At 36.7% G+C, this 27,816-nt stretch overlaps 1 protein-coding gene across 6 annotated transcripts in view; it reads left to right on the forward strand.

Annotated features, from left to right (window-relative positions):
• The window catches only part of CHN1 (chimerin 1), a 223,818-nt gene that overhangs the window by 69,781 nt on the left and 126,221 nt on the right, over nucleotides 1-27,816 (forward strand). For all 6 annotated transcript variants that reach the window (XR_005838374.1, XR_005838375.1, XR_005838376.1 and 3 more), the window contains 3 exons: nucleotides 2,860-2,898; nucleotides 7,862-7,917; nucleotides 26,348-26,379. Coding sequence is in view for 3 of the 6 variants with exons in the window: in XM_040643705.1 (XP_040499639.1) it covers nucleotides 2,860-2,898; nucleotides 7,862-7,917; nucleotides 26,348-26,379 (127 nt within the window). In the remaining 3 variants the exon portion in view is untranslated. The remainder of the gene's footprint in view (nucleotides 1-2,859; nucleotides 2,899-7,861; nucleotides 7,918-26,347; nucleotides 26,380-27,816) is intronic.

Below are 27,816 nucleotides of genomic sequence, written 5' to 3' on the forward strand. Positions count from 1 at the left end.
GGGTCCTGGCAAATCAGTCTCCCCAACTCGAGCAACTAATTCTGCTCACCAAGAGGCTGGGGCATGTTTTTCTGAACTATCTAACCGTGCTCCCTCCTTGGGCTCCTTTCCCCTGAGTTCTGAGGACAGTGGCGCTTACCCATTGCCTAACTTGGTCAACAAAAAGACCAAGGTGACCTAAGGTTGCTACCCCTAGAAATAAGAAAGATCATCATAATTTTTAAGTGTTTTCCTTCAAAGAGCATCTTATTTGAGCTCTGCCGCAACAGATGCCCGTTAAACACTTACGAAGGCTTAGGGTTTGTATTGCTAATTGCACTCCAGAGAGGCTGCCCGCTCCCGTCAGCAAAAAATAGATTGCTAGGAAAAGACACTTAAAACCCAAACTTCACCGTTAAAGGTCACTAATCGTTAGAATTGTTTTAATATTAAGGGAAACTCAAACTTTTCTCCCACTATTTCTTGGTTATTTGCTAAATGCTCATTTTATTTGGCCACAAAATAGTGATCTGTAGCATCTTGAATAATGCCTTCTGTGATGCAGTAAATATACAGGGAAGACCAAATAAGAAGAAGAAAATGCACAGCTGAAATCATTGACAGTGGCCTGAGGCTAATATGGTAATACGTCACTGTGTTTTTAAATTTACCTTAGGTGAGGGCAGGAGGGGGTACTCATTTCCTAAAGGTCTCCTAAGTGCAGGGTGCTTTATGTATGACACATAGTTTGATCCTCACAACAGACCTGTGTTGTTACGACTCCCATTTTAGATGATGGTGTTACTCTATAGATAATAAGATTCAGAGAGGTAGTCAATTTCCTTAAGTCACACACACAGCTTTAAGTAAAAGTTGATGCTCCGCCCAATCAGGACTAGATACACCATTCCCCAGAGGCAGGATTTTGAGAATTAGCCTCTTTCTCACCTTCTCCAAAGTCAAAGCAATCTACAGAAGGCTCTCACTGCTTTGGTACAGGTTTTGCATAGGGTTTGTGAGGAATTAGGGCCAATCACAAAGTTAGAGGGCACAGTCCAAAAATTCTGACACCAACTGCAAGTTGGAGGGGGTTCTCTCAAACTCCCCTCAGGCTTGGTAATTCACTGGAAGGACTCCTAGAACTCACTAATCGCTGTTAATGCAGTCATGATCTATTACAGGGAAAGGTGCAAATTGAAATCAGCCAAGGGAAGAAGCACATAAGGTAGGGTCCAGGAGAAGTATAAAATGTGGCGCTTCTGTTGTCCTCTCTGTTTAAAACAGCCCCCACACATAGCACTGAAGTGATGTCTGGGGTTGCTAAGCTCAAGAAGGCTGCGATGTGTCTTCTGGAGAAAGATACGTGTGTTAGATGAGCTTCCCTGAGGCACGAGTTATAGTGCTGTTGGCTGTGAGTTCAGTGTTAATGAGTCACAGTGTTTATTAAATAAGGTGTCTTTAAACAGAAACACAAATAAAACAAGGTTGTGTATTGATGGGCTGATGAGAGTGTCGTGACCAGAGGCGTACAGGAACCTCATCTTGTGTTTTCCCTTAGAAGCAGCGGCTCAGTGTTCACTTATTCAGTGTTCGAGTGACTCCGTAGAATATAACTATGACGAATAATGAGAGTCAGCTGTGTTTGCTGCATTACTTCATCACTCAGTAATTCATATAATCTTTTCTTTGTTCATTAAAAAACATATTTGAGCACTCCTACTGAGTGCCAAGCAATTTCTACATGACTTAGAATTTTCTTTTTGTGTTCTTATGCGTATCATTAGTAGTCTTGCTGTAGCCCTCTGGCTCCAAATATTTGTGTGGTTTATAAGTGAAGTGTTAGCATTTTAAAGGTTGAGGGGAATGATGAGTCTATTATCATTTTTACTTAATCTGCATATGCTAGATTCAGCCTTCTCAATAAACTTTCCAGAAATTTTCTTGCCTCCTTGGTGACCAGGTTTTTTGGACCAGATTCCTTAATGGGTTTATGTTGGGTACCAGCAGAACCAGGTGATGTATCTGGCCACATAGTCCCACACCAAGCTGCCGTGTCTGCCAATTTAGCTACGTGGTCTTGCAGGCAGAACTTTTGACCAGCAGAATCATTACTGAGCTGTGCTTTACCAATGAGATGCCAGACCACACCGGTGCCTCTCCTTTTTTTGATTCCCCCCATCTCCCTCATGTGTTTGTATTTCCATCTCTTTCCACCTCCTCTTTATACTGTCTCATTCAAGCAGAGTGAGGGGAAATGGACTGAAGAGCAGTTGTTCACCTCATGTCCCTGTGGTTCCCTGGATGCACTGTCTTCCAATGGAGTGTTTCTCATTTCTTGGTTTTGATTGTCCATGATGTATGAAGAAGTACCTTGCTGCTTTTCTCTCCTGATGTTAATAAAACCATTTACACTGGAATCCCCCAAATGTGATGGGGGAGGTACATTTCTGAGGATTGAAAGTGTTACCTGGTCAATAGTACTGAAAAAGAAAAATTCCAATGACTTCAGGGATCTTTCAGTGAAATAGTTGGTAGAGTTATGCCCAAAGATACAAAGACTTTATTGACTATTAGTGACTGTGAGAAATGAGTGCCTGCTGTAAAAATTAACCTTGGTGTTTTTACGTGATAACCAGTTTAATAAATATAGTAATTTTCTTTGAACATCTTTGTGAAACTGTACTCTAAGAAAGTAAGGACCAAGACTAAAAAACTTCCGAATGCCCTTTTGAGTCTAACACAATGCCTAGGACACGTAGACCGCAACAAATATATATTAACTATATGATTAAATATATATTAATATAACTTAATTACATTAAATATCTGTGATTAAAATATAAATATTCAGTAATGTTAATTTGGTGTTTATTCTTCCAGATACAGATGAATATAGACCTCCTGTTTGGAAATCTTACTGTAAGTATACAAATAATTTTAAATCGGGTGGGTTATAGTGCTTAATAAGTGATAGAGAAATAAGATCATTAGATAAGAAGATTCATTTCATTGTATACCCATTATTGAAGAATTAATTTACAGCAGGATTTGGGAATAGCGTAGAAGTAATTGTGGGAAAACAGGAGTGTTTCCATAAGGTCTGTCTCTAAGGTTTGCGTGTCTGGAACGCACGCCATCCCTCTGAGTTTGTGTGGGATTCCATACTGAAATTGAGGCCGCTGTTGACATTGGCTGATAAAAACTACTGCAAGGAGAGGCTAACTAAGAATTCAAGCAATGTGGTTATTCTCAAATCCTAATTCTTTGTGCGAAAAAGGACTATATAAGTGATAAGTCAGAAGGCTATCTTGATTGAATGAGTGGGTGAAAAGAGGCAAAAGAAAAGTGGGTTTTTGTGTGTGTTTGGTTTCTTAGGAATTGCTTTCCCGAATACAAAAGAGAGAAAATTGGATTCTATATTGCTCTTTAAACTTTACATTAGAATAAAAACCTTTTCAAACGAGTCTAAGTTCTTAGCCCTTTTTTCCCCTTCCTTGTTTCCTAGAGAATATTATTTCTTCAAGTAAAAGATATTTCAGATTTTTAAAAAGTGGAAATAGGATTAATATAATCAGAGTAGCTTTAAAAATAAATCCGTGAATGCACTACTGCAGATACCAGTCCTGGATGTTTTTTTTTTTTTTTTTTAAAGATTTTATTTATTTATTTGACAGAGATAGAGACAGCCAGCGAGAGAGGGAACACAAGCAGGGGGAGTGGGAGAGGAAGAAGCAGGCTCATAGCAGAGGAGCCTGATGTGGGGCTCGATCCCATAACGCCGGGATCACGCCCTGAGCCGAAGGCAGGCGTTTAACCGCTGTGCCACCCAGGCGCCCCAGTCCTGGATGTTTTTATCTATGCAGTTGGATAAGCAGCCTAAGAAACCTGTATTTTAAATATCCATTTTAAACATCTTTGTAAATGTTGAGGTATCTTAAATTTGATATTTGTAAGTTGCTGAAATTTGCTGACTGAAGGAGCAGCAAGTCAGATTCTTGGTTTTATGTTCCCAGAACAACAGATAGTTTTATTTTAATAGGTTGCTGCTCTGGGCTAATTATAGTAAGCAAAATATGAACAGTCTCCAAAAATATTGGCATAGAGGCTTTTGCCCCCATCCCTGCTGGTGCCTTTTTATTTCTGGGGAGTACAGTTCAAAGAATGTATAAAAATGACTAATGTTCTTTACTTCTTAAAGATTTTATCTCATAATCTCATTGGCAGAAGCCCATTTAAAATTCTTGCCTGCATTTTCTGGTTTTCAGTTTACCTTTGTTCCCTTTGCTCTGGCTTGGACCTTGCACATTTTTGGTGTAAGAGCATCTGTGAAGCCTCACACTGTTAGTGAATCATGGTGGCGATTTTTTTCCCCTTGAAGAGTATTGAGCACCAAACGTATAGGGGATTTGTATTTTCTGTATCTCTACATGTCTTACAGTAGCTATCACGTTTTTAAAAATGTGTTTTTTTTTTTTTTTGGTGAAATTCTGCTACTGAATTTTATGGTTTCTTTTAGTAATCTCAATGCCTGAGCTCCACCCAACATAATTCTGAAAACTTACAAATACGAATCAGTAAGAAAATAGAACTAGAAAGATGTCTAAGTTTGAGGACTCTTTTTAAATAAATACAATTTTATTGCCTTTTTAAAAAAGATTTTATTTATTTATTTAGAGAGCGTGAGCAGGAGGAGGGACAGAGAGGGAGAGAAACCTCGGAGCAGACACCCCGCTGAACGCGGAGCCCCACGTGGGGCTGGATCTCACAGCCCTGACATTGTGAACTGAGTGGAAATCAAGAGTCAGACACTTAACTGAGCCACCCAGGCGCCCCTAGTTTTGTTGCTTTTTGATAAGAACTGCTTGACTTAAACCAGGGCCCTAACCTGTAATAAGTGAAAGCGAGCCAAGTGGCAACGGAGGAAAGTAGAGCATGGACGCCCTGTTTGCAGGGAGTGGCTCATAATCAGCTCTCCTTTATTGAGTGCTTGCTCTGATGTTGTTACAGCTTCTGATTTTTCAGAAGTGGAATTCTCTTTTACCTTTGTTGTTACTGTTAAATCTCTTAATTTTTAAATGTTAAAAACAAATTTAAATTTAGAAAACAGCAAACCAAACATGTGAGCCAGTTTTGACCTCAAGCTACCTATTCGTGATCTCTGAACTTGATTAACAATGTTTGTTACTGTCTCCAGGTACTGAGAAATTCATTAGTAAGTATGTAAGCATTGACACGTATAAGGCGACTGAAAATGTTAAGTGTTTTAATCATATATCTTCTCATCTTGAATTTAGCAATTAATTTTTGGTGAATCATTTAATGATTGTGCAATTTAAATTTCAGCTGAGTTCCAGTTTAAATTACCAAGACTTCTAAATTGAGAAGAGCCTGAATTAATTAGTCTTTATTATGGTATCTTTTTAATGATCTTTTTGATAGGTATTTCTTGAATTCATATAGTTACATTCAGTTCTACAATATCTGAAGGCCCCCCTTCTGTATTATTTTTAAAAAATGAGTCTTAAAGGTAGACTAACCGTTGGTAGCAAATGAGGAAGCATTTGTGTAAAAATTACTCCTCTTCATGAAGCAGAGCTATACCCTTTGAAATGCTGATGAAAACAAAGGCTGAAATTCTCATGTGAGGATATTGTCACTCCTTTCTTCAAACTGGCTTATTTTAATGTTTGCTTAGTGAATAGGTAAATCCATTACTTGTGATAACCATATACTTCAGTATTTGTGCTTTGAGTCAAAATCAATGTTTTATGTTCTTTAGTAACTTTTATGTCCTTCTTGACTACCATTCAGTTCTCATAATTGAGTTGACAAAGGAAAACACCTGATCTTTTGAGGATTACTGCTTTGAACTGAATTTTCACATGGAGTAGTTACCAATACGGAGGAGCGGACCTGAAGAATCCTCCCTCTGTGCAGATCATGTGTTGGCTTCTCTTAGGAGGATGGAGATTTTTCTGGGTGTAGCTGGGTGCTGCGTGTGTTTTGTTGCTCTCAGGGCTGAACAGACTTGGTCCCTGTGTTCTTTCTTCCCTTCTCTGAGATTTCAGAACAACTCCCTCCATATCATCTCTTTATCCATACAATGTATTCGCAGGAATCTTTTTGAAAAACTGACTTTCACAATAAAATATGGATATCTAAAACTATTTTTAATATATGACATCTCAGGCATCTTTGCAACCAGGAGGAAAAGGCAAAGGAGTTCATTTCTATCAGTAGAATTTCAAACATTACTAAATGAAGGAGTGGGCTTTGTTTTTTAATTTTTAAGTAGGAAAGCTGTGTCTTCTTGGTACCTTTTAAATTATAACATTCCCCTGGTTTTGGTGATGAATTCAAGATGGATCCTAGCAATCAAAATATTAATGTAAAAAATTGTATGTATTAATATCAGTCATCTATGTATAATAGTAGCTAATCTTTATTGAGTGTTTTCTAGGTGTTAGCAACTATTTTTCGTCTCCTACATATAATAACTTATTTAATTCTTTCAGTAATCTGTGAAGTAGAAACTATTATTATCTCTGTTTTACAAATGAGGGGAACCGAGGCACAGTGTGCAGGGTTAGTGGTAGAGCCCCAGTGTTCAAGCCCCAGGTGATCTGTTTCAAGATTCCAGATTCTTAACTGCCATGGTATATATTCCCTTTACAAAGCAATACAGAACAGTCAAGTGTGTCTATATATGTGCTCAGTGTATATTTTGTGTATACACATACATATACATGTATATAGTCTAATTATATATGTGCGTATATATACGTATAGTGTAATTAAATGTATTTCCATATGTCCCTATGATAAATATGAAAGAATATGATCAGAAGTGGAGTCTATATAATGATGTCCAGTTGAAATTTAAGTCATTCATTATCTGACAATTGCAGAAGTCTGGTTAGTTTGATGTTATGGTAACAAAATGTCTAAGTATTTAAATACATTATTAACTTACATTCAGTTATATGATATTATATATGTAGAAATAGAAGAAAAATTCCTTCCAAGAGATAAACTTAGATATATGTAAACATACTCTCTCTGATGACTACCACTTTCTGTTCTTTATTTCTTCATTACAAATCAGAAAGCCTGAAGTGAGGCTAGAATTAGTATTGGTGTTGTTTTCATGGATTCATTTTCAGATACCCTAAAAATTATCCTCTCCTTGGCAAGTTACTTTAGTACCTGAATTCTTTCTTGTGCTGCACTTGCTGTAGTTGAAGAAATGGTGGTAACTTTGGCTCAGAAATGTTGTTTTTAGGGGAGATTATCTTTGAAGATAGATGTTTGCAGTATAAATAGGGGAGAAAAGCAGCACATCTGTTACTTCTAACGTAAATCCTAATTTTAGTTTCAAGTTTGACATGTAATAATGTGCTTTAAGAATATATAACCATTATTGGCTTATTATGAGAGACATGCTTTATGCAAATACATCCACCAAGAATTGGGAAAAATAAAAGACCAGATTATGGAGAACACAGCCAGAATCCCAGTACTGATTTGTTACAAGGTAAAAAGACATTTGTAGGGTTTATGATTTTTCTATTTATGCTTGCTTTTGGGCTTTCACTAAGTTTAGTTTGTTTTACTTTCTTTGCATTGCTCTTAATAAAGTTTAATTTAATAGCAAATAGGACTGTACCACAGTTTTCTTGGGAATGTGAAAAAGCAGCCAGTTTGTGATTCCTAATGTATTTGAAGTTTCTACAAAAGGGAAATTTAGGACTATTCGTAATAGCAGAATATTAGAAAAAACCTGAATGTCCATAGGAGACTGATTAAATAAACTGTAACACTTAAAAGAATAAGGACAAATTCTGTGAGCTCATAAGGAATGATTTACTTTCTGTCTTTACAGTGTATCAGTTACAACAGGAAGCCCCTCATCCTCGAAGAATTACCTGTACTAATGAGGTAGGTGTGACAGAATTGTTACAACAGACATCTCTCAGTCATCTGTTCCCTGAACTTTGACCTTCCTCAGTAGCTTGGTTATCTGTGGGGTTAGCCAGTTAACGTTAGTTAGCATCAAGAAATTGTACTTGAATGCATTTTTCTTAGCATTCTTCTCAATTGAAAGAACTACCACTTTTGAATGAACTGTTCAGAACACAGTATTTAGAATGTGACTATAATTTTAAGTAATATTTAGTATTCTTCTCGGTTAAGTCATACATTCTTCTTCTAATTTTTATTTTTTATTCTTTTTGAAACAAAGTTTGAAGGCATTATTGAAGTAACTTTTTCATTAAGAAATGATTTAAATTGTGATTTTTGAAAATGAGCAGAAGACATGAACAGTTCACCAAAAAAAGGTATGACTTATCAAAATATATACATTGATGTTCAACTTCATGAACAATAAGGGAAATGCAAATTAAAATATACGGAGAGACCATCGTCACCTTTTCAAATTGGCAAAAGTTCAAAAGATTAGAATATGCTTAGCTGGTAAGTCCGTGAAGAAACAAACACGCTCATATACGGCTGATAGGAATGCGAAGTGCTACAATCTTACGAGAGTTTTGTAACACCTAACGAAACTGCCTGCGTTTACCTCCCAGTCCAAGTTCCAGTGATTTACCCTGGTGCGTTACCTGTACAAACAGGGAATTACAGGTGCCCGAAGTTGTTTATTACAGGATTATTTGTAACAGCCCAAAATTAGAAAAAAACCTAAATGTCTGTTCGTGGGAGACTGATTGAATAAACTGTGATATTAAAAAGAATAAGGAAGATTTCTGTGGGTTGATATGGAATGATTTCCAGATAGAAAAAATATATATACAGTCATTGGAGATTTGATAATTTCGGTTAGACCCACTAACAGTAGAGTCAAATGAGTTTCTTTGTTTTCTAGTGCATATAAAAGTTACGTTCACATTATACTGCAGGCTACTGAGCATCAGTAGCATTGTGTCTAAAAACACAGTGTACACACCTTAATTTAAAAATCTGTAGGGCTACAAATGCTGTCGTCGGAGCTTTCAGTGAGTTGTAATCTCCGCTGGCGGAGGTCCATGCCTCGGTGCTGAGGACTCGGTTATGATTGCTGAAGGTGGGGGTGGCTGTAGCAATGTCTTCAAATAAGAGAACAATGAAATTTGCCACATCCTTTCATGAAGAGTTTCTTGGCAGCATGTGATGCTGTTTGATAGCATTTTACCCACAGCAGAACTTCTTTCAAAATCGGACTCAGTGCTCTCAAACCCTGCTGCCATTTTGTCCACTAAGTTTACATCATACTCCAAATCCTTTGTGGTCATTTCCACAGTCTTCACAGCGTCCATATCAGGAGTAGATTCCGTCTCAAGAGACCACTTTTCTTTGTTCATTCGTAAGAAGCAGCTCCTCATTTGCTCATATTTTATCATGAGATTGTAGCGGGTGAGTCACATCTTTGGGCTCCACTTCTAATCCAGTTCTCTTGGTGTTTCCACCACATCTGTAGTTACTTCCTCCACGGAAGTCTTGAACCCCTCAAAGTCATCCGTGACGGTTGGAATCAGGTTCTTCCAAACTCCTATATTTAATGTTGATATTTTGACCTCTTAGGAATCATGAATGTTTTTAATGACATCTAGAATGGTGAATCCTTACCTGAAGGTTTTCAGCTGTCTGTCAGAGGAATCACTATCTATGGCAGCTATAGCCTTCCAAAATTATTTCTTAAGTAATAAGACTTGAAAGTCAAAATTATTCCTTGACTCATGGGCTGTAGAATGGATGTTGAGTTAGCAGGCATGAAAACAACATTAATCTCATTGTCCATCTCCATCAGAGCTCTTGGGTGACCGAAGGCATTGTCACTGAGCAGTAATATTGAAAGGAATCTTTTTTTCTGGGCAGTAGGTCTCAGCAGTGGGCTTAAAATATTCCGTAATTCAAGTTGTAAACAGCTGTGCTGGCATCCAGACTTTATGGTTCCATTTATAGGGCACAAGCAGAGTAGATTGAGTGTAATTCTTAAGGGCCCTAGGATTTTTGGAGTGGTCAGTGATCATTGGCTTCAACTTAAAGTTACCAGCTACATTAGCCCCTAATAAGAGTCAGCTTGTTTTCTGAAGCTTTGAAACCAGGCATTGACTTCTCTCTAGCTCTGAAAGTCCTAGATGTCATCTTCTTTTTTTAAAAATTTTTATTTATTATTAACATATAATGTATTATTTGTTTCAGGGCTACAGGTCTGTGATTCATCAGTCTTACATGATACACAGCGCTTATCACAACATATACCCTCCCCAATGTCCATCACCTAGCCACCCATCCCCCCCCCCCTCCACTCCAGCAACCCTCAGTTTGTTTCCTAAGATTAAGAGTCTCTTATGGTTTGTCTCCCTCTCTGGTTTCGTCTTGTTTCATTTAATAGAAGTCTGTTTCGTCTACACTGAATATCTGCTGGGTAGTGCAGCCACCTTCATGAATGATCCTGGCTAGATCCTTCTGGAGAACTCGCTGCGGCTTCTACGTCAGCACTTGCTGCTTCCCCTTGCACTTCTATGCTGTGGACATGGCTTCTTTCCTTAAACCTCAGGAACCAACTCTGCTAGCTTCCAACTCTTCTTCTGCAGTTTCCTCACCTCTCTCAGCCTTCAGAGAATTGAGAGCTGGGGCCTGGTTCTGGATTAGGCTTTAGCTTAAGGGGATGTGGTAGCTGGTTTGATCTTTCTATCCAGACCACTAAAACTTTCTCCATTATCAGCAATAAGGTTGTTTTGCTTTCTTATCATTCATGTGTTCGCTGGAGTAGCACTTTTTTTTTTTACATGATTCTAATTTTTGTGGCAAAATACATGTGGCATAAACTTTACTATTACAACCATTTTTTAAATTTAAATTTAATTAGCCAAGGTATAGTACATCATTAGTTTTTGGTATAATGTTCAGTGATTCATTAGTTGAATGTATCACCCAGTGCTCATCATATCACGTGCTCCCTTTAACGTCCATCACCCAGTTACCCCATCCCCCCAGCCACCTCCCTTTCCACAACCCTCAGTTTATTTCCCAGAGTCAAGAGTCTTATATGATTTGTCTCCCTCTCTGATTTCTTCCCATTCGGTCCCCCCTCCCCCTATTGTCCTTTTAATTTCTTTCAAGAATTTTTCTTTTGCATTCACAGCTTGGCTAACTGGTACAAGAGGCCTAGCTTTTGGCCTGTCTCTACTTTCAACGTGCCTTCCTCACTAAGCTTAATCATTTCTAGCTTTTGATTTAAAGTGAGAGATGTGTGAATCTTTCTTTCTCTTGAACACTTAGAGGCCACTGTAGGGTTATTAATTGGCCTAATTTCAATATCTTTGGGTCTCAGGGAATAGATCTGAGGAGTAGGAGGGAGCCAGGGGAATGTCTGGTTGGTGGAGAAGTCAGATGCAGGACATGTAGTGATGAGGTTTGCGGTCTTCCGCGGGTGCAGTTTGTGGCACTCCGGAACAACTGCGGTAGTGACGCCGAAGATCCCTGATCATAGATCACCATAACAAATAGAATAATAACGAAAAAGTGTGAAATCTTGTGAGAATTACCAAGTTTGACACAGAGATACAAAGCGAGCAAATGCTGTTGGAAAAATGGCACGAATAGCCTTGTTTGATGCAGGGTTGCCAGAAACCTTCAACTTGTAAAAAAATGCACTGTCTGTAAAGTGCAGTAAAGTGAAGCACAATACAATGAGGTAGGCCTGTGTGGTAATTATGGTCCATTTTTCGTAATAAAGAAGGGAAAAAAATAAAGCTTACTTTTGCAAAAGAGAAACACAGGAAGGATTAACCCAGAGACCAATGAAATAATTATCTGTAAGGACAGTGTGGGGAGGATAAGGATGGAAGTTAGACTTCTCTGAGGATATGTTTTTATTTAGTTGTGACTTTTGAACTATGCAAATATTTCACATATTCAAACAACAAAATTATGTAAAACATGATTAAAAACAAACCCTAATTTTGAATACAAATAGAAACAAATGAACCTAACAAATTCATTATTTTGACTGCACAGACTGGGGGGGTAATATTCTAAGAATCATAACCTACAAAGAGATCTTTATACTTAGCAATTTGCTGTTGTTAGTGTTGCTTGTATAGTAATTCTGAAGTTATTCTGTGTGTAATATAGAACAGAACAAATGAGTAACTATGTTGGATTTTGGGGAGCCAGTGTTCTAAGGAGATATAAATATGGAGTAGGGGAAAATTGAGAAGTGCAGCATGGTTTTGAATTTGAATTGGAGGTATAAATATGAACTCACAGATTTTTAAAATGTACTTTCTATCTCAGTCCATGGAAAGGCCTTAGAAGCAATGATGCCCTAATAAGAATGAACATACTCAGTGCCCAAAGTTTGGTTTCCAAACACTATTTCTTACTAAAAGGAGCCAATCCTCCTTAGAGAAATTCCTGATTCCAGAACATGGGGCAGTAAGATCCTAGAACATTTTATACCAGAAAGCAAGAAGAGCTCAGAAATGGATGGGGACATGTCAAAAGACCTAGCAGCCCACCTGAATGAAGGGTTCTCACAGGCCAAATTTGGGACAATTTGATATCAAAAAGAAAAATGATCGTATTGAATTACAACACATTGAGTGAAAAGATATGTTAGTCCATAATGATACTTACCAAAAACCCCTGCTCCAATACAAAGAAAAGACAAGGGAGAGAGACAGAATATAAAGTTGTCCTTTACAGCAGAAGGATGGCTAAACATGTAGAGCAATAATGATTTGTGCTGATAATTGAGTGAGGCAAGGATCATCATTGGACATTAAAACCATTGAGTGAAAGATTGTAGGTGAAGAGGATATTTACATGGTCTCAAGATGTCACCCTACCAATTATTTATGAATTGCAAAAAGAAAGATATGTTTTCATAGTGGAGAGATCTGGCAGTCCATACCCTTATCCATGTGATCAAAGTTAGCATTACCTGTAATGGGTCAAACTGACGTGTCTCCTGAAGTGACGGAATGAGACATGTACAACACCATCTATATAGTATTTCTGCCAAAATGTTTAACTTCTGTCTTTTTATGAAGTATGAATCAGACAAATCCAAAATGTGTACATTCTATAAGATATCTATCCTGCAAATGTCATTTTCATAAAGGAAATAACAATGATGGGACCATTCTAAAATGAAGGAGACTAAATGCCAACCAGATGCGGTACGGGTACCTTGATAGGGTCCTAGAGATAGAGATTTCTCCCTCTCTCTCTCTCTCTCAAGCTACATATTTTGGGTATAATTAGAGAAATTTGAATAAAAACTCTATATTAAATAATATGGAATCATAATAACTTTCTTAGACAATATACTATTAAAAAGAATTTCTTCTCCATTGTTCAAAAAAATGTTGAAATGGATTTTGTTATTGTGAAAACTGGTTAAAAAACACTGAATAGTTCTGAAGGTATAGAGTCATAAAGAGTATTAATTTATGAAATTAGTCAAGGATTTCATGAGATTATCTTTTAAATGTCCTGTTGCAATTGAAATATTTGTAGATGTCCGGTCTGCATGTATGTATGTATGGAATGAATATGTAGTGTTTAATGGTTGCATCTTATTGCTACTGTGCCATGGTCAATGATGAGATAATTTTATGTGTATTGAGAATTTTTTAAAAAAATGCTATTTAATAAAAGGTTTCATTTTGTTTTATACTCTGACCAGACAAAACCTTTTAAACTTTTAACAGAAAGTGAGATTTTGGCAGTAGTTCTGTGAAAAGTCTGGAAGTACTAGTCACACAACCATCTTTCTTAAGAAATATCTATGCTTTGCCTTTCTCAAAAGAATTTGAGGCCACACAAATGAAGACATAACAAAAGCGTAAAAAAAGAAAAGTTGAGGAAGGCAAAAAAGAAACAACACATATGTCAATTGATTGCCATACTGATTGAGGACCAATAACATTGTGGGAGAAGGGAATCACAGTAATAAAGTACGGAACTCTTAAGGACCAGAAAATCTAATAAGGTCCAGTTTTTACCTGAACTAAATTCTTTTTAAAAAATCATGTGGCTTATTTATATGAAGTAGATTTATTGATGTTACATTGACCAACTAATAGTTTCACAGCCCCTGCAAAAGTAGACTTATGATCCTTTCTCGTAGCAGCTGGCATAACATCGAGAAGCAACGAATCGCTGAAGCTAATTTTGAAAGGGCTAAACTGTTGTGGTCCAGGTGTGTAGGCTTCTGGTGATCCACTTTGATACAAGCGTGGAATACTGGGAGACTGGCTAGCTCTTAGAGTCTCTGAAAATAATTTCTCTCGATTTAGTTTTCTGATATGGTTGACTGAATACTGCCATCCACTGAAAAATAAGAGTGTCATATTCTGTACTGTTGTTTAAAGGAAGGCATAAAGCACCGGGAAACAAAGGGCACATTTGAGATTTTCTCACGTAAATTGCTTTCACTCTGCTTAGTTTTCTTTCATAAGAAATTAGTAATCATGTTCTAAGGGCAAATTGGTGGGCACAGAAAGCTGCTCTGTGGGCAGCAGTGTTTACTGTGGACTGGCTCTCCTATCTCATTGTAATCACCCTCTCACGTTTGTTCAAAACTAATAATCTATTAGCTACTCAACTTTGACAGCTTAATAAAGATTAATTCTGCATGCATAAAATATGTATATTTAATTAGCAAATTAGTAGTGATAACTTGTTTCTGTATTTGACCGATCTCTATAATACTCAACAACGTCTTTCTGTTTTTACCTGGTGATAACTAAAAGGCAATTAATAAAGAGTGGGAAATGGTCTCGTTTCACAGAAATGACCTCATTCAATATTGCTCTAATGATTAAATTTATAAATATAGATATTGAGAGTATTTATGTCACTACTGTTGCTAATCTACTTATTTTGAGCAATATTCAGTCACATTAAATTCCTGTAAAACAATCAAATAATTTAGATATATATTTGAAATGAAAGTAAAGCATTGATCAGTGAGATGGAGCTAACATAAAATACTTACTGAATAAAGAAAGTTTCAGTCTTAGTCTTGATTAAATGATAAATAGCTGGCTTGGGAGAATTAAAGGTTCTTGGGACTGATGAGCACTAAAAATAAAACTATACTGAGCAAACAGTTGCTGTTCAACCTCAAATTTTTAACTGAGGAATTGGATTTGGGACATTAAGCACTAAGTGGCCACTGTGTTTAAGGGGGAAAAGGCAACAGGATTTAATTACCACTGAAACGTGGAGAGAAGAAGAGAAAAGTTAATGCAGTAGATAAACTGATGGTTCTTTTAAATAAAGGTTATTTTGTGGGTGCTGATTATAATTATAAAAATGGTCCAATGATGTTGTCTTGAAGGACAGTTGGAAGAAAGGGAGAGCTGACCCTGTTCATGTGCACGTGCACATTTCCACTCCTTTTCCCTCTAACCCCGAGCACTGTATCGCAGATTATAAATGCAGAGGCTGGGAAATTAGCACAGCCAAAGGGAATATATATTTAGTTACCAGCCATGTCTTGTGACCTTCTCTCGTGATCTTAGCCCTAAGTACAGTGATGAACTCCATGTCCTGCTCTTTCTCAATGGAATTTCTGTTAGCATTCATGAGACCAAGATGTGTAGCACCTTATTTTAAAACCTGAAGTATTCAACTGTTAAATCATAAATCATTGAAGACTGAACTCTAAAACACAATATATCTAATAGTGAGAAGTAACATAATTTGACAATAAAATTGTAGCTAATACGCTTTTTCTAATTTCAGAAGATCTTATCAATTGCCACTGTGAATGTTAAAATACAGAACATTTTTTTTAAAGGCTATTAGAAAATTTTGAAATTTAAATATAAATAAATCTTTTTAAAGAGAAAGATGTCCAGGTCCACAGCTAAGTACTTTAGGCATGCTTTAGAGACTAAGCAAATATGTGAAAGCTTGAAAATGATTCTTAATAATACTGTTACAGTGCAGTTTTATCTTATGGTGGAGTTAATTCTGAGTTTAGCACATGAGGTGAAAGTCTTACATAATCAGAATTACCCTGGAAATCCCTTATCACCTATACAGTAATGGTGCATGTGTTTGTGTATATAACTCTGGGTCAATATAGAAATGTATAAATATATAATTCAACGAAATATGGTTTATAATATAAAATGTGTACTTACGTGATTTTCAATTATGTAAAAAGTGATTTTGTTCTTTAATGTCAGGTACTTGGTTGAATTCAAAGAAATGTGTATATATACGTATGGGGGTGTGTGTGTGCCCGTGTGCGTATGTGTGTATATAGAGAGGCAGACACAGGTATAAACTACATAGGTATACAATATGTACATTTATTTATTTAAAAGATATTTATTTATTTGACAGAGAGAGACACAGCCAGTGAGAGAGGGAACACAAGCAGAGGGAGTGGGAGAGGAAGAAGCAGGCTCCCAGCGGAGCAGGGAGCCTAATGCGGGGCTCAATCCCGTGACCCTGGGCTCAGGCCCTGGGCTGAAGGCAGACGCTTAACAACTGAGCCACCCAGACTCTTAAATGTTTATTGAATGAATGAGTGAATATTGTTGTGCAACTTATTTTGCAACACAATGCTCTTATTATATGGTTCACAAAAACGTGTATGAATGTCTACAGCTCTTAGGCTCCAGTCCTTTTTGTGGCATGTGTGTATTCATTGACTCAGTATTCTATGAGGGTCTTCTATCTGCTAAGTCCTCAGGATTCAAGTCAAATAAAGCAAGTCCCCTCTCAAGGATCTTCCTGTCTAGCTGGAGGATGGAGCAGTGGATCCGGCATTACAGCGGGTCTTGGGGCAGTTCCCTCGGTCCGTGTGTGTGGTTCCCGTGGGCAAGTGCGGAGTACTTGTGCAAGCATGGCAGATGCGACCCTAGAGCTAAGCAGGCATCAGTAATAAACACCTCTGTGTTCTAAACGTAGACATTTGGAGTTTATCCTGCTAGCTATGGGAAGGGAAAGTGTCAATGTGATCAGATTTAGGCATAGAAAGCACATTCTGTCTGCAGTGTGGAAGATGGACTAGAAAGGAAGAGGGACATTTTAGAGACAAAAAGACCGGTTTAGGAGGGATTACGGTAATCCTAGTGAAAAGTGGTAAAGGCATATATACACTTTCTGAGAATAACCAAGAGGGGCAGGAAATGGGAATACACATAAAGCGGGAGAATTCACAAGACTTTGGTGAGTACATAGTCCTGGGGTTCAAAGACAGAAGTCTAGTAGATGCTGATGAACCAGTCCGCTTCCCTCTCATGATCTTCTCTAATGTCATAGTTGCTTGGCAAAACCACAACCCTGTTTAAATCTACTCCCGCCGACTTACATGTACTCCCAAGAAACTGAGTATGGCTGGAGAAAAACGACGTGCTGAACAGGCTTCGCATTAAATTTATGAACCTCGAATTGATACTGTTCCCTGGTAGGCATATTGTACTTTCCCCTCAAACCTTTACTACCATATTCCTCCCCTACTTCTCAGCTCGTAATTGATTTCCTGCTTTATTCCTGATTGAAGCAGTTAGAAGAGAACTTCCATAGACTTCCAATGCTACATCAACTCAGCCTTTAGCATTCAGGTCCATGTATTCTGCATTCTTGCCTATTACCATAGATGATGGCCAGCTCTCTACTACACTAGACCCCATTTCCTGTCATCTACTTAAGGACCTAATCCTGGCAATTTCCCCTTTCCTTTATCATCAACAGTTTTTTCTCTTTTTATATCAGCCCACGAACATCCTATTATTTCTCTCATCTTATTGTCTTAACCCTGCTTTATCCATCTTTATCTACTTTATCCGCCCAATGTCTTTATTCCCCTTTGTAGAAAATGCTTGAAACTACTGTCAGTACTTGCTCTTTCCAATCCTCCTCCTTCCATTTTCTCTTAAACCCACTTCAGCCAGGCTGTTACCCACTACCACTCCATGAGAACTGCGTAGGCGAGGTCACCAATGACTTCCACCGTGCTCAATCTCATGGTCGGTTCTTCTGCGTAGCCTCTCAGCGGCACAGAGGATGGCTCTCACCTTGATAAACTTTCCTCACTTCATTTCTAGGACGTTATAGTCTTTTAGTTTTTCTCCTCCCTTCACAGTCACTTGCTGGTTCCTCTTCTGCCTGACCTCGATGTTCAGATGCCCCAGGGCTCAGTCCTTGATCTTCATTTCTTCTCTGCATGTATTTATTCCCTGACAGTGTTGCCAGTTTCAGGTTTTAATACAACTTATATTTCCAGTCCAGGTCTCTTTCCCCAAATTCCAGACCATGTAAGTAATTGATTACACCTTGATGTCATCTCAAATACAACACATTCAAAACAGAACTGATGTTTATCTTCCTCCCCAAACCTGCTTTTACAAAAAAGGTTTCCACATGTCGGCTAATGGCAGTTCCTTCCAGTTGCTTAGATCAAAAACCATGCATCATCCTTGAGGGGTTCTTTTTTTTTTTTCTTTTTTTTTCTCTTGCCATCCCATGATTAATTCATCAGGAAATCATACAGGGTCTATTTTCAGAATATGTGCACAATATGTTAACGATCCTACCACTTCTTACTATTTCCATGGCTACCATTTGGGTGTGAACCGTGGGAACTGCTAGAAACCCACCAAAATCCATTCTTCCTTTCTTGGGAAACCTGGATGGACTAAATTTCCCCATCTCCATTTATATAATTATGCCCATATGACAGTTTTCTCTTGTGGAATAGAAGTGAACCTGAATGCTGGACCCATTAAAACTTCCCATCTAAGTTCCTCCATATTATGTTCCTTTCAGCTTGGATTCAGATAAAAACAGGGACCTCGAAAAGATGGTGGCAGAGCTAAAAGATGGAAGCTGTCTAGATGTAGGACAGTTGTCTTCCTGACCTGAATACTTATCCAGGGATGTTATACAAGCAAGAAATAAACTTCTCTTATGTCTAGTTAGTATATATTTAAGTGGATTTGTCATAGTAAATTATTCTACCCCAACATACAGTAATCTCTCAGTTGTGTAACTGAAATAGTTCTTAACTGATCTTTCCTCTTGTAGTCTGTTCTCATCACAGAATGTTCTTTTTAAAATTTTAGTCAGATCTTGTCACTCTTCTACTCAGAACTGTTCATTGGCTCCCCATTTCACCGAGTCGAAGCCAAGTCCTTACAAGGACTTCCAAGGCCCTACATAATCTCCCCATCACTTTAGTTTTTGGTGCTTCTCTCCTCTCCTCTCCTTCTCTCCCCCTATCTTGCTTTGACCATTCTGGCCTTCTTGTTTTCCACATATTCTAGCTGTGCTCTTCTCTCCAAACCCTTGAACCAACTCCACTTTCTGGAATGTTCTTCTCTCTAATATCCAAATGGCTACTTCTTCATATCCTTCAGGTCTTCTCAATTCTTCCCTTCTCAGTGAGGCCCATCCTGACCACTGTATTTAAAATTATATTTTATCAGTTGGTCCGAGGGTTGTGGGTTATTGTTAGGCTGTTTAAAATTATATTTTATTGCCCCCCAGCATTTATAGTTCTTACTTATTCTACTTTGTTTTTATAACACTTTTCATTTTGTAACATTCTATAATATGTAGTTTATTTATTATGTTTACTATTTATCATGATCTTCTCTTCCTCGAATATAAGCTCCATGAGGGCAGGATATTGATCCGTTTTATTCATCAGTGTGTCCCAGGTGCCTTGCACAGCGCTTGACACATTAAGTAAGGTGCTTAAATAAAGACTTGTTAAGTGAATGAATGGGAGGATTGAAGCATTCAGTTCTATGTTTACTCTATTTTAGAAGACATATTTTACTAGCTGGAGTACAAGAGTTTGTTTCAGAAGTGAGAGGAGACTACCTTAATTGAAATCATTGCTTCACTGCTGATTGCTGCTATATGCTGACAGCCTATAGCTCAGTTTTGATTCTATAAAAATGAAGATTATCATGGTTGTAGATCTCAGATGTGATGATCTGTTACTTAACACTTATACTTTGCAGCTGGAAAGCATTTTTTTCTGAATGCTGAGAAGTAATATTGAATTATTAAAACCACCTATTTATTTTAAAATCAGCCTATCTCTCAAAAGCCTATTTTGACCTTATTGTACTTTTGAAATGCCCCCCCCCTTTGGGTCACCTTTTACTCTTGCTTAAAATTCAGTGTTCAATAAGTAATTGGGTAGTAAGGTATGCTTTGATGTCAAAATCTATACCTTAATGTAGAAGTATATTTATAAAATTGGAGATCGCAACTACAATTCCAAAAAGAACCCCTTTACCAGTTAACTGTTACATAAACAGATTGGCGGTTTCCACCTCTTTACTTCTTATAAACTACTAGAAGTTTCTTGAATCTAAAGTGGGAAAGTAGTGAATTCAAAGAATAGTGAATACAAAGAAATAGTGAATACAAGAAAAAAAATTAACTGATATCAGGAAACTGAACTGGCTTTCAGCAAGTAGTAATTACAGAGCTTAAAAAAAAAAAAAACCTCTGTAAATACGTTTTTTTTTTCTTTTTTAAGATTTTTTGTTTATTTGTGAGAAAGAGAACAGAGTGAGTGTGAACACAAGTGGGGAGGAGAGGCAGAGGGAGAAGCAGACTCCCCGCTGAGCAGGGAGCCCCATGGGGGGCTCAGTCCCAGGACCCCAGGGTCATGACCTGAGCTGAAGGCAGACCCAACCAACGGAGCCACCCAGGCTCCCCCGTAAATACATATTCTCTATTGAATTTGTGAAATCTGACAGTAAATAGAGAGCTAACCTATTTGGCATGCTGAAGGTTAGTGGTTTTCTTGGGTAAGTCTAAAATACAGTGGAAAACAAGCTGCATTCTTAGCACTTGTAACTTTGGTCTAATATCATCAAGAGTGCTACAGAATTGATGAGGAAAGCAGGTACCTAGAATTTTATCTTACTATTAATGGAGGATAAAAATTTAAACAATCTTTATAAGTTCTGTAACATTTCTGATCTCTTTTTTTGTCACCTCTTCCCTACAAGTCATTTCCAGCTATGTAGCTCTTCGATGAGTACTTACTCTTCCACGATGCTGGCTCTGCTCTGTTTTTTTGTTTTTGTTTTTTTTTTTTTGAAGTTTTTGTAAGTTTAAATTTTTTTTGACTTGTTGAAGCTTAACTATTATCCATGTTGGTATTTTCTATGGTATAAAATACAGTGAGAAACCCAGTAATTTAGAAAATGTAGTGTTAAAATTTGTGCTGCCATGGAAAGCTGTATTGTCTACATGTGGCACATCTTTCCTGGTTATCCAATTCCAGTCTTCCATTGTCTATGAGTGGTTGTAAAACTCCTCCTCCTCTTCTTCCTCTCTCTTCTCTCCCTCCCCTCCTCCCCCTCTCCTCCTCCCTGACAGGAAACTAAAATACAGGAAACTAAAATAGATTCAAAGCTAGAGTTGAGTATTGCGTGACTTACTAGTCTTTAATTCAGAATCTACCACTGTAGGAAGCAAATACCAAATGTGCATTTTTCTCCCTTTTCCCCCTTCCATGCCTCCAAATGAGCCACTTTGAAAAACGATGCAAAACAAAATCTTGACACTTGTGTTGTAGCCTTTATATATATATTCTTGACTGCTGCCTGAAAAAATAATATTTGGCCAGGGTTCTATTATTTCATACAATTTCATATATATCTCATATAGACTTCTAGACTAGGTTTAAAATACCTGCCTCCAAGTACTGTTTTTCACAATGGGAACAAGAAGGAGATAAGGATTTCATGTGACTTCTGACCAGGTCAATCCCACTGTTAGAAAAGAGCAGCATTAAGCATTTTGGAAATTTTCTGAATGTTCTGCTTCATTATTTTAGTGGCATTGCCTCTAGAAATAGATATTCTTTTAATTTGAATTTAAATTAGAAAAATTTGGTGGGGGCGGAGAACAACTGTTCTGAACTATAGCCATGAGACAGAATAAAAAAGTAATCTGAGAGCTGAATCTATAACACTGTGTGTGAGGAGGGAAGGGAATTAATATTTATAATACTTTTATTGTTTATTCCTACTGTTTTCAGATTTTCTTTGCAGAGCAAGAAACATATATTAAGTAAGCTCTTCTTGTTTTTGTAGAAAATAAGATAAGAAATGGGACTTCTTTAATTTGAAAGAGTGGTTGGTGAATTTGATTAAAATGTTTTATATATGAAGAAAATAATTTATAACACTATGTTAAAAAATAACAATAAAAGAAAAAATAGTTCGTTAGTTACAAAACTACAGTAAATGTTAATTTAACAAATTCCACTGATACGTAAAATATTGTAAAATGGCATCTACTACTTACTGAATTCTTGTATTTACTTTGCACTTTATATCACGTTCAGTAATGGTAGATTACCTTACAGTTTTCTTTCTCAGGTGGCATGACCTACATTGTGGCAACCAAACTACAGCACCTTTCATTTCCAGTTGGAATCTGTTTTGTCCCCCTCATTTCCATTTTTCCTGCCCATGATATGGTATCATGACAAAAATGTTAACTATTAAACATAGAAAATTAGAGAAAGCTAAAGCGCATAATTCAACATTAAGTACTAATTTAAAATCCTTTCTCATTCAGCCACATTGACTTCAGCCAGTTTTAGTCTGTTTTATTATGAACTTTATTTTTTAGGTTTTTTTGAAACTTAAAAACAAGCATACAAATGTTTGTATAAGCACAATATATATTTTTATTATTCCATATAATATTTAAATTCCCACATGGATGTATTTACAAGTAAATTAATTGGGATCATTAATAATCATTGTTTGTATTATTAACCCTTTTTTATTTGATTATCTGTCAGAGTAATGCTGTCCTGTCTGTGAGTTTGAAAAGACTATTCCAGATAACTACTTAAGTAATGATACCTGACACATCGGGAAGGAAAAACTTCTTTATCCTCTTGGGTTTAGTGTCTGGGGCCTGCAAATCAAACGGACAAAAGAGAGATTAACAGTAGAAAAGGTCTATTTCATATTCACACAGGGGAGGAGGGGCTCACAGCAGACACATGAAAGCCCCGAAGAGGCAGTTTCAGCCAGTGGCTTATATACCACTTTAACAGAGGATGGTAAAGTGTGCGGAAGAGACTATAAGGAGCATTGGGCCTGGGAAGGGTGAGGATGAGTTGTGGAAAGGTGATTAGGAACTCTTTACTAAATAAGGGTGTTTTGGTAAGGTTTATTATGCAGACTCCAGCCATCTCAGTTGCTAAGAATTGCCCCTGGAGTCACTGTGTTCTTTTCTCCCTTTTGTGGGAAGGGACACCTTTACAAAGGGAAATTTATGCCCTGCTTTGAGGTGAAAGGGGGAGGGCTCATTGTTTCTTCTGTGTTTGGGGTTTCTTAATTGCATTCAGCTCAAAATAATTCTCATGCCGAAGTGGCATATTCGGATCCCCTTCACTATCTAGATAAAAGAGGAAAAAAAGAGTTAGTTTAAACTTGTTTTATTTGATATTTCCATTATAGAAAAGCAGAAAAGAGGCAGTTGGTTTGTCAATTTATTTTGGACTTACTGATTATTATAACGGTACTGTATTAAGCATCCAGTGTCTACCTAATTTCCTTTAATTAAAAATTCTTTTGGGTAAAGCAGAATATTCAGCAGTGTGAGACCTAATCAGTTGTGTTATGAAGATGGCTACTTAGGCAATCAATGGAAGCATATTGTGCACTTAACGCAGGACTGTCAACTAATCAGTATCGTCTTGGGTTGTAACACCGTTGGACTGCTGCACTATTTAAGGCCACCAGTACCTCAGCCACACCACTTCTTTGTACTGGTCCAAAATTTTCATCATTGAGTAGAGTGTATTCAAGAACTTCCCTTTCTTTTTACCTCATTCCCATAGGCCTGATAAAGTCTTCACCTGCGAAGATCTTATGGTTTGAGGGACCCCACTGAGGGGAATATATTCTAATGTTTCTGAGACTCCGATATCAAATTACACAAAAGTTAATTTCAATTTTTGTTTTTTAAAGTTAATATCATCTATATCAGCAACACATAAATGCATTCTTTATTTAAAAAATTATATGACAGATAATACTAAAGTCTCTCTTTTGCCTTCCCAGTGGGCCCACCAGTTTAGTTCTCCCCAAGCTTCCTGGAAGGAAACCATTTGAATTTGGTATATATTTTTCCAGATATCTCTCTAGTCTATAAATATATATTAAAGTATTAGTGTACATGGGTGTTTCCTAATTGGTCTCATACTGTATAATTTCCATAGCTTATGTTTGTATTCAGTGGTTTGTTTTGGTGACTTCATGTTAGTCCCTGTAGATCTGCGTCATTCCTCCAAACTGCATTTACTGTAAATTAGCTTACTTATTCCCGTATTGGTGCATATTGGTGTAAATATATTTATTTTGATTAAAAATTTTTTTTAATTTAAAATATTTCAAAATCTGTAATTTTGTTTTTTAATTTTTAAATTATTGAAATATAATTGGTATACATTGTTATATTAGTTCAGGTATACAACATATTGATTGAACAAGTCTATAGGTTACTCAGTGCTCACCACAATAAGTGTAGTTGCCGTCTGTCCCCATACAATGTTATTACAGTACTATTGACTATATTCTCTATGCTGTACTTTTATTTCCATGACTTATTTTATAAGTGGAATTTTGTACCTCTTAATCCCCTTTATCTATTTCACCCATCCCCCCTCCCTTTGCTCCCCTCTGGCAACCAGGAATTTGTTCTCTGTATTTTGATAGTCTGTTCATTTTGTATTTTAGATTCCACTTATAAGTGAAATCATATGGTGTTTTTCTTTCTCTATCCAACTTATTTCACATTGCATAATATCTTCATGTTATTGCAAATGTCAAGATCTCATTCTTTTTTATGACTGAGTAGTTATCCATTGTGTGTGTGTGTGTGTGTTTGTGTATACAAACTTCTTTATCCTCATATTCTTTATCCTTTATCCTTATCTTCTTTATCCATTCATCCATCAGTGGACGCTTGGACTACTTCCATAGTTTGGCTATTGTAAATAACACGCGATAAACATAGGGGTGCATATATCTTTTTGAATTAGTGTTTTTCGTTTTCTTTGGGTAAATACCTCGTAGGGAATTACTGGATCTTATGGTATTTCAATTTTTAATTTTTTAAAAAAGTAAGCTCTATGCCCAACATGGGACTTAAACTCATGACCCCAAGATGGAGAGTCACATGCTGTACTGACTGGGCCAGCCAGGTGCCCCTCTATTTTTAATTTTTTGAGGACCCTCCATACTGTTTTCCACAGTGGCTTCACCAGTTTGCGTTCCCACTAACAGTGTACGAGGTTTCCTTTTTCTCCACATCTTCACCAAAACTTATTGTTTCTTAGTCTAGCCAATCTAACAGGTATAAGGTAATAAATCTTATTGTGGTTCCGATTTGCATTTCCCTGATAATTAGTGATGTCAAGCATCTTTTTATGTGTCTGTTTGCCGTCTGTATGTCTTCTTGGAAAAATATCTATTCAGGTCATTCAGAACCCAGTTGAAATGTCACCGTCTCAAGGAGACCTTTCCTGACCACCCAAGTTAAATACCTCATTAGCCCTCCCTTTTACATTACCCATTCTTATTTTTATTATAGCACTTATTACTACTTTCTATTTTCCTTTTTTTTCTTCTTATAACTTCTTATCTGTCTCTAAGTTTCAAAAGTGTAATGACAGTTTTTGTCTTATTATAGCGCTATGTCCCCTTCTAGGTAGGACAGTGCCTATCACGTGTTTGACATTTGGTTAATGTTTCTTGAATGAATGGGCCAATATTCTCTTTCAGTCTACTCCAGTACAAATTCTTTAGAATCTTTTCTTCAGGGCCTTTCTTTAACCACAGCCAGTACACCTGCTGTGTAACTCTGTGGGGAGGAGAGGGATAAACTCTGGTGAGGGGGACTGATGGGAGAAGAAAAGGCAAGATTATCTTGAGGTGTGAACAGAATGGAAAATACAGAGTAACAAGAAGGAAGAGAAAGCCACAGTCTGTTCTGACACAATTGTGGCCTTAAGTTTTTGATGTTTTATTTTACTTTTTGGATAAAGTGATGTAAATATTTTTTCAGATTCGTAAAATCCTAGAAATGAAAGATTAAATTTAATCCAACTCTTTTTACATACACAGCTCTTTTTAGATAAGAAATAGATCTGAAAGATGAAATAACAAGTCCGAATGGCATGATTAACCTGCTGATAGAACTGGGACTCCAGACTATGATTTTTCGAATCTTATTCTTTTTCTTAATATATGTTTTAATTTGCCACATATACAAAATGTTGTTAGATTTTGAACATTTGCATATTCACAAATATCTTTTTTTTTTTCTTCCCAAATAGGTAGAAAACAGACCAAAGTATTATGGAAGAGAGTAAGTATGGATTATGAGAAAACATTTTATAGATTGGAATATGTAAGAGATTTTGCTAAAAATAAAAGCAAGATGAAGGAGGTATTCAAGTTTGAATGAGTTAAATTATTTTTTTTGATTACAAATATAATTTTTCTAATTGGTGAAAATATGGAAAATAAAGACAAGTATAGAGAAGAAAATAGCTTGGAAAAATGTATATATGGAATGATGTTAAAAGAAAGATGCAGTTCATATAAGTAAATAATCCTAGAGGTGTATGAGGAAAATGTATATATTTGTGTATATATACATTTGTGTGTGTATACTAAGCATATCAATGTATATTCACGTAGATACATACAGCAGGGTAGGGTGGTTCATTGTATTTTTATACTTCTCTTTATTTTCCAGATTTTCTGTAAGTAAATTTATGCTGTGCAGAAATAGCTAGTGTTAACAGTCTGAAGTATTACCTTCTGAGGATCTGTTTTCCTAACGGTTTAACAAAATTGAGAAATTATACGCATAATTTTATAGACTGATTTTTCCATTTAATATTAATAATGAACATTTTTCTATTTTATGAAAAATGTTGTAATAATTTTTAAATGCTTAATTTTTCTGATTATTAAAGAAATATAGCCCTTTGGAAAAAAGAATAAAAATCACCTATAATCCCATCATTCCTGGAATAAAATCATCTGTTTTTCAAGACTTAAGATCATATCAGATATACAATGTTGTATATAACTAAGTATTTAAAAATTTTTTACGTTCTGTTTAAGTTTTCAAGACTTTTGTAAATAGAACATAGGCACGAATGAGTTGGCGGGGAGCCACTGATGTTTTTATGGTTGTACCATAATTTAATCACTTTGCTGCTTTTGGCATTTAGTTTGCTTCTAAACTATATTATTAAAAATATTACCATCAGAAACATCCTGGTGCATAAAGCTTTTTCTGGGGTGGAAATTTTGGTTTAAACGGTATGAACACTTTTACAGTTCTTTAAATAGCCTTGTCAAGTTCTGTCCCAAAGTTTGTATCCTTGAATGTGATTTTCTTTTAAATTAATTGAGTTTTTAAAAACAAAGAAATATTAAATTTTACTAACTTTATTAACTCATGTCATGTAAACTTAAAACAATATGCCAATATGCTCATCTAATGGTATGTGTTACCACCTCGGGTAGGTTACTCTCTTCTTGCCTCTAGCAGAGTCCAGTGGATCTGGTTCTGAAAGACTGAGAAATATATTGAGATAAGAAATTCCCAGAGTCCACTTTTCTTTTTTTTTAAAGATTTTATTTATTTATGTGACAGAGAGACAGCCAGCGAGAGGGAACACAGGCAGGGGGAGTAGGAGAGGAAGAAGCAGGCTCATAGCGGAGGAGCCTGATGTGGGGCTCGATCCCGGAACGCCGGGATCACGCCCTGAGCCGAAGGCAGACGCTT

The sequence above is a fragment of the Ursus maritimus genome, unplaced genomic scaffold (genome assembly GCF_017311325.1).
Source record: "Ursus maritimus isolate PB19 unplaced genomic scaffold, ASM1731132v1 scaffold_1, whole genome shotgun sequence".
NCBI lineage: Eukaryota > Metazoa > Chordata > Mammalia > Carnivora > Ursidae > Ursus > Ursus maritimus.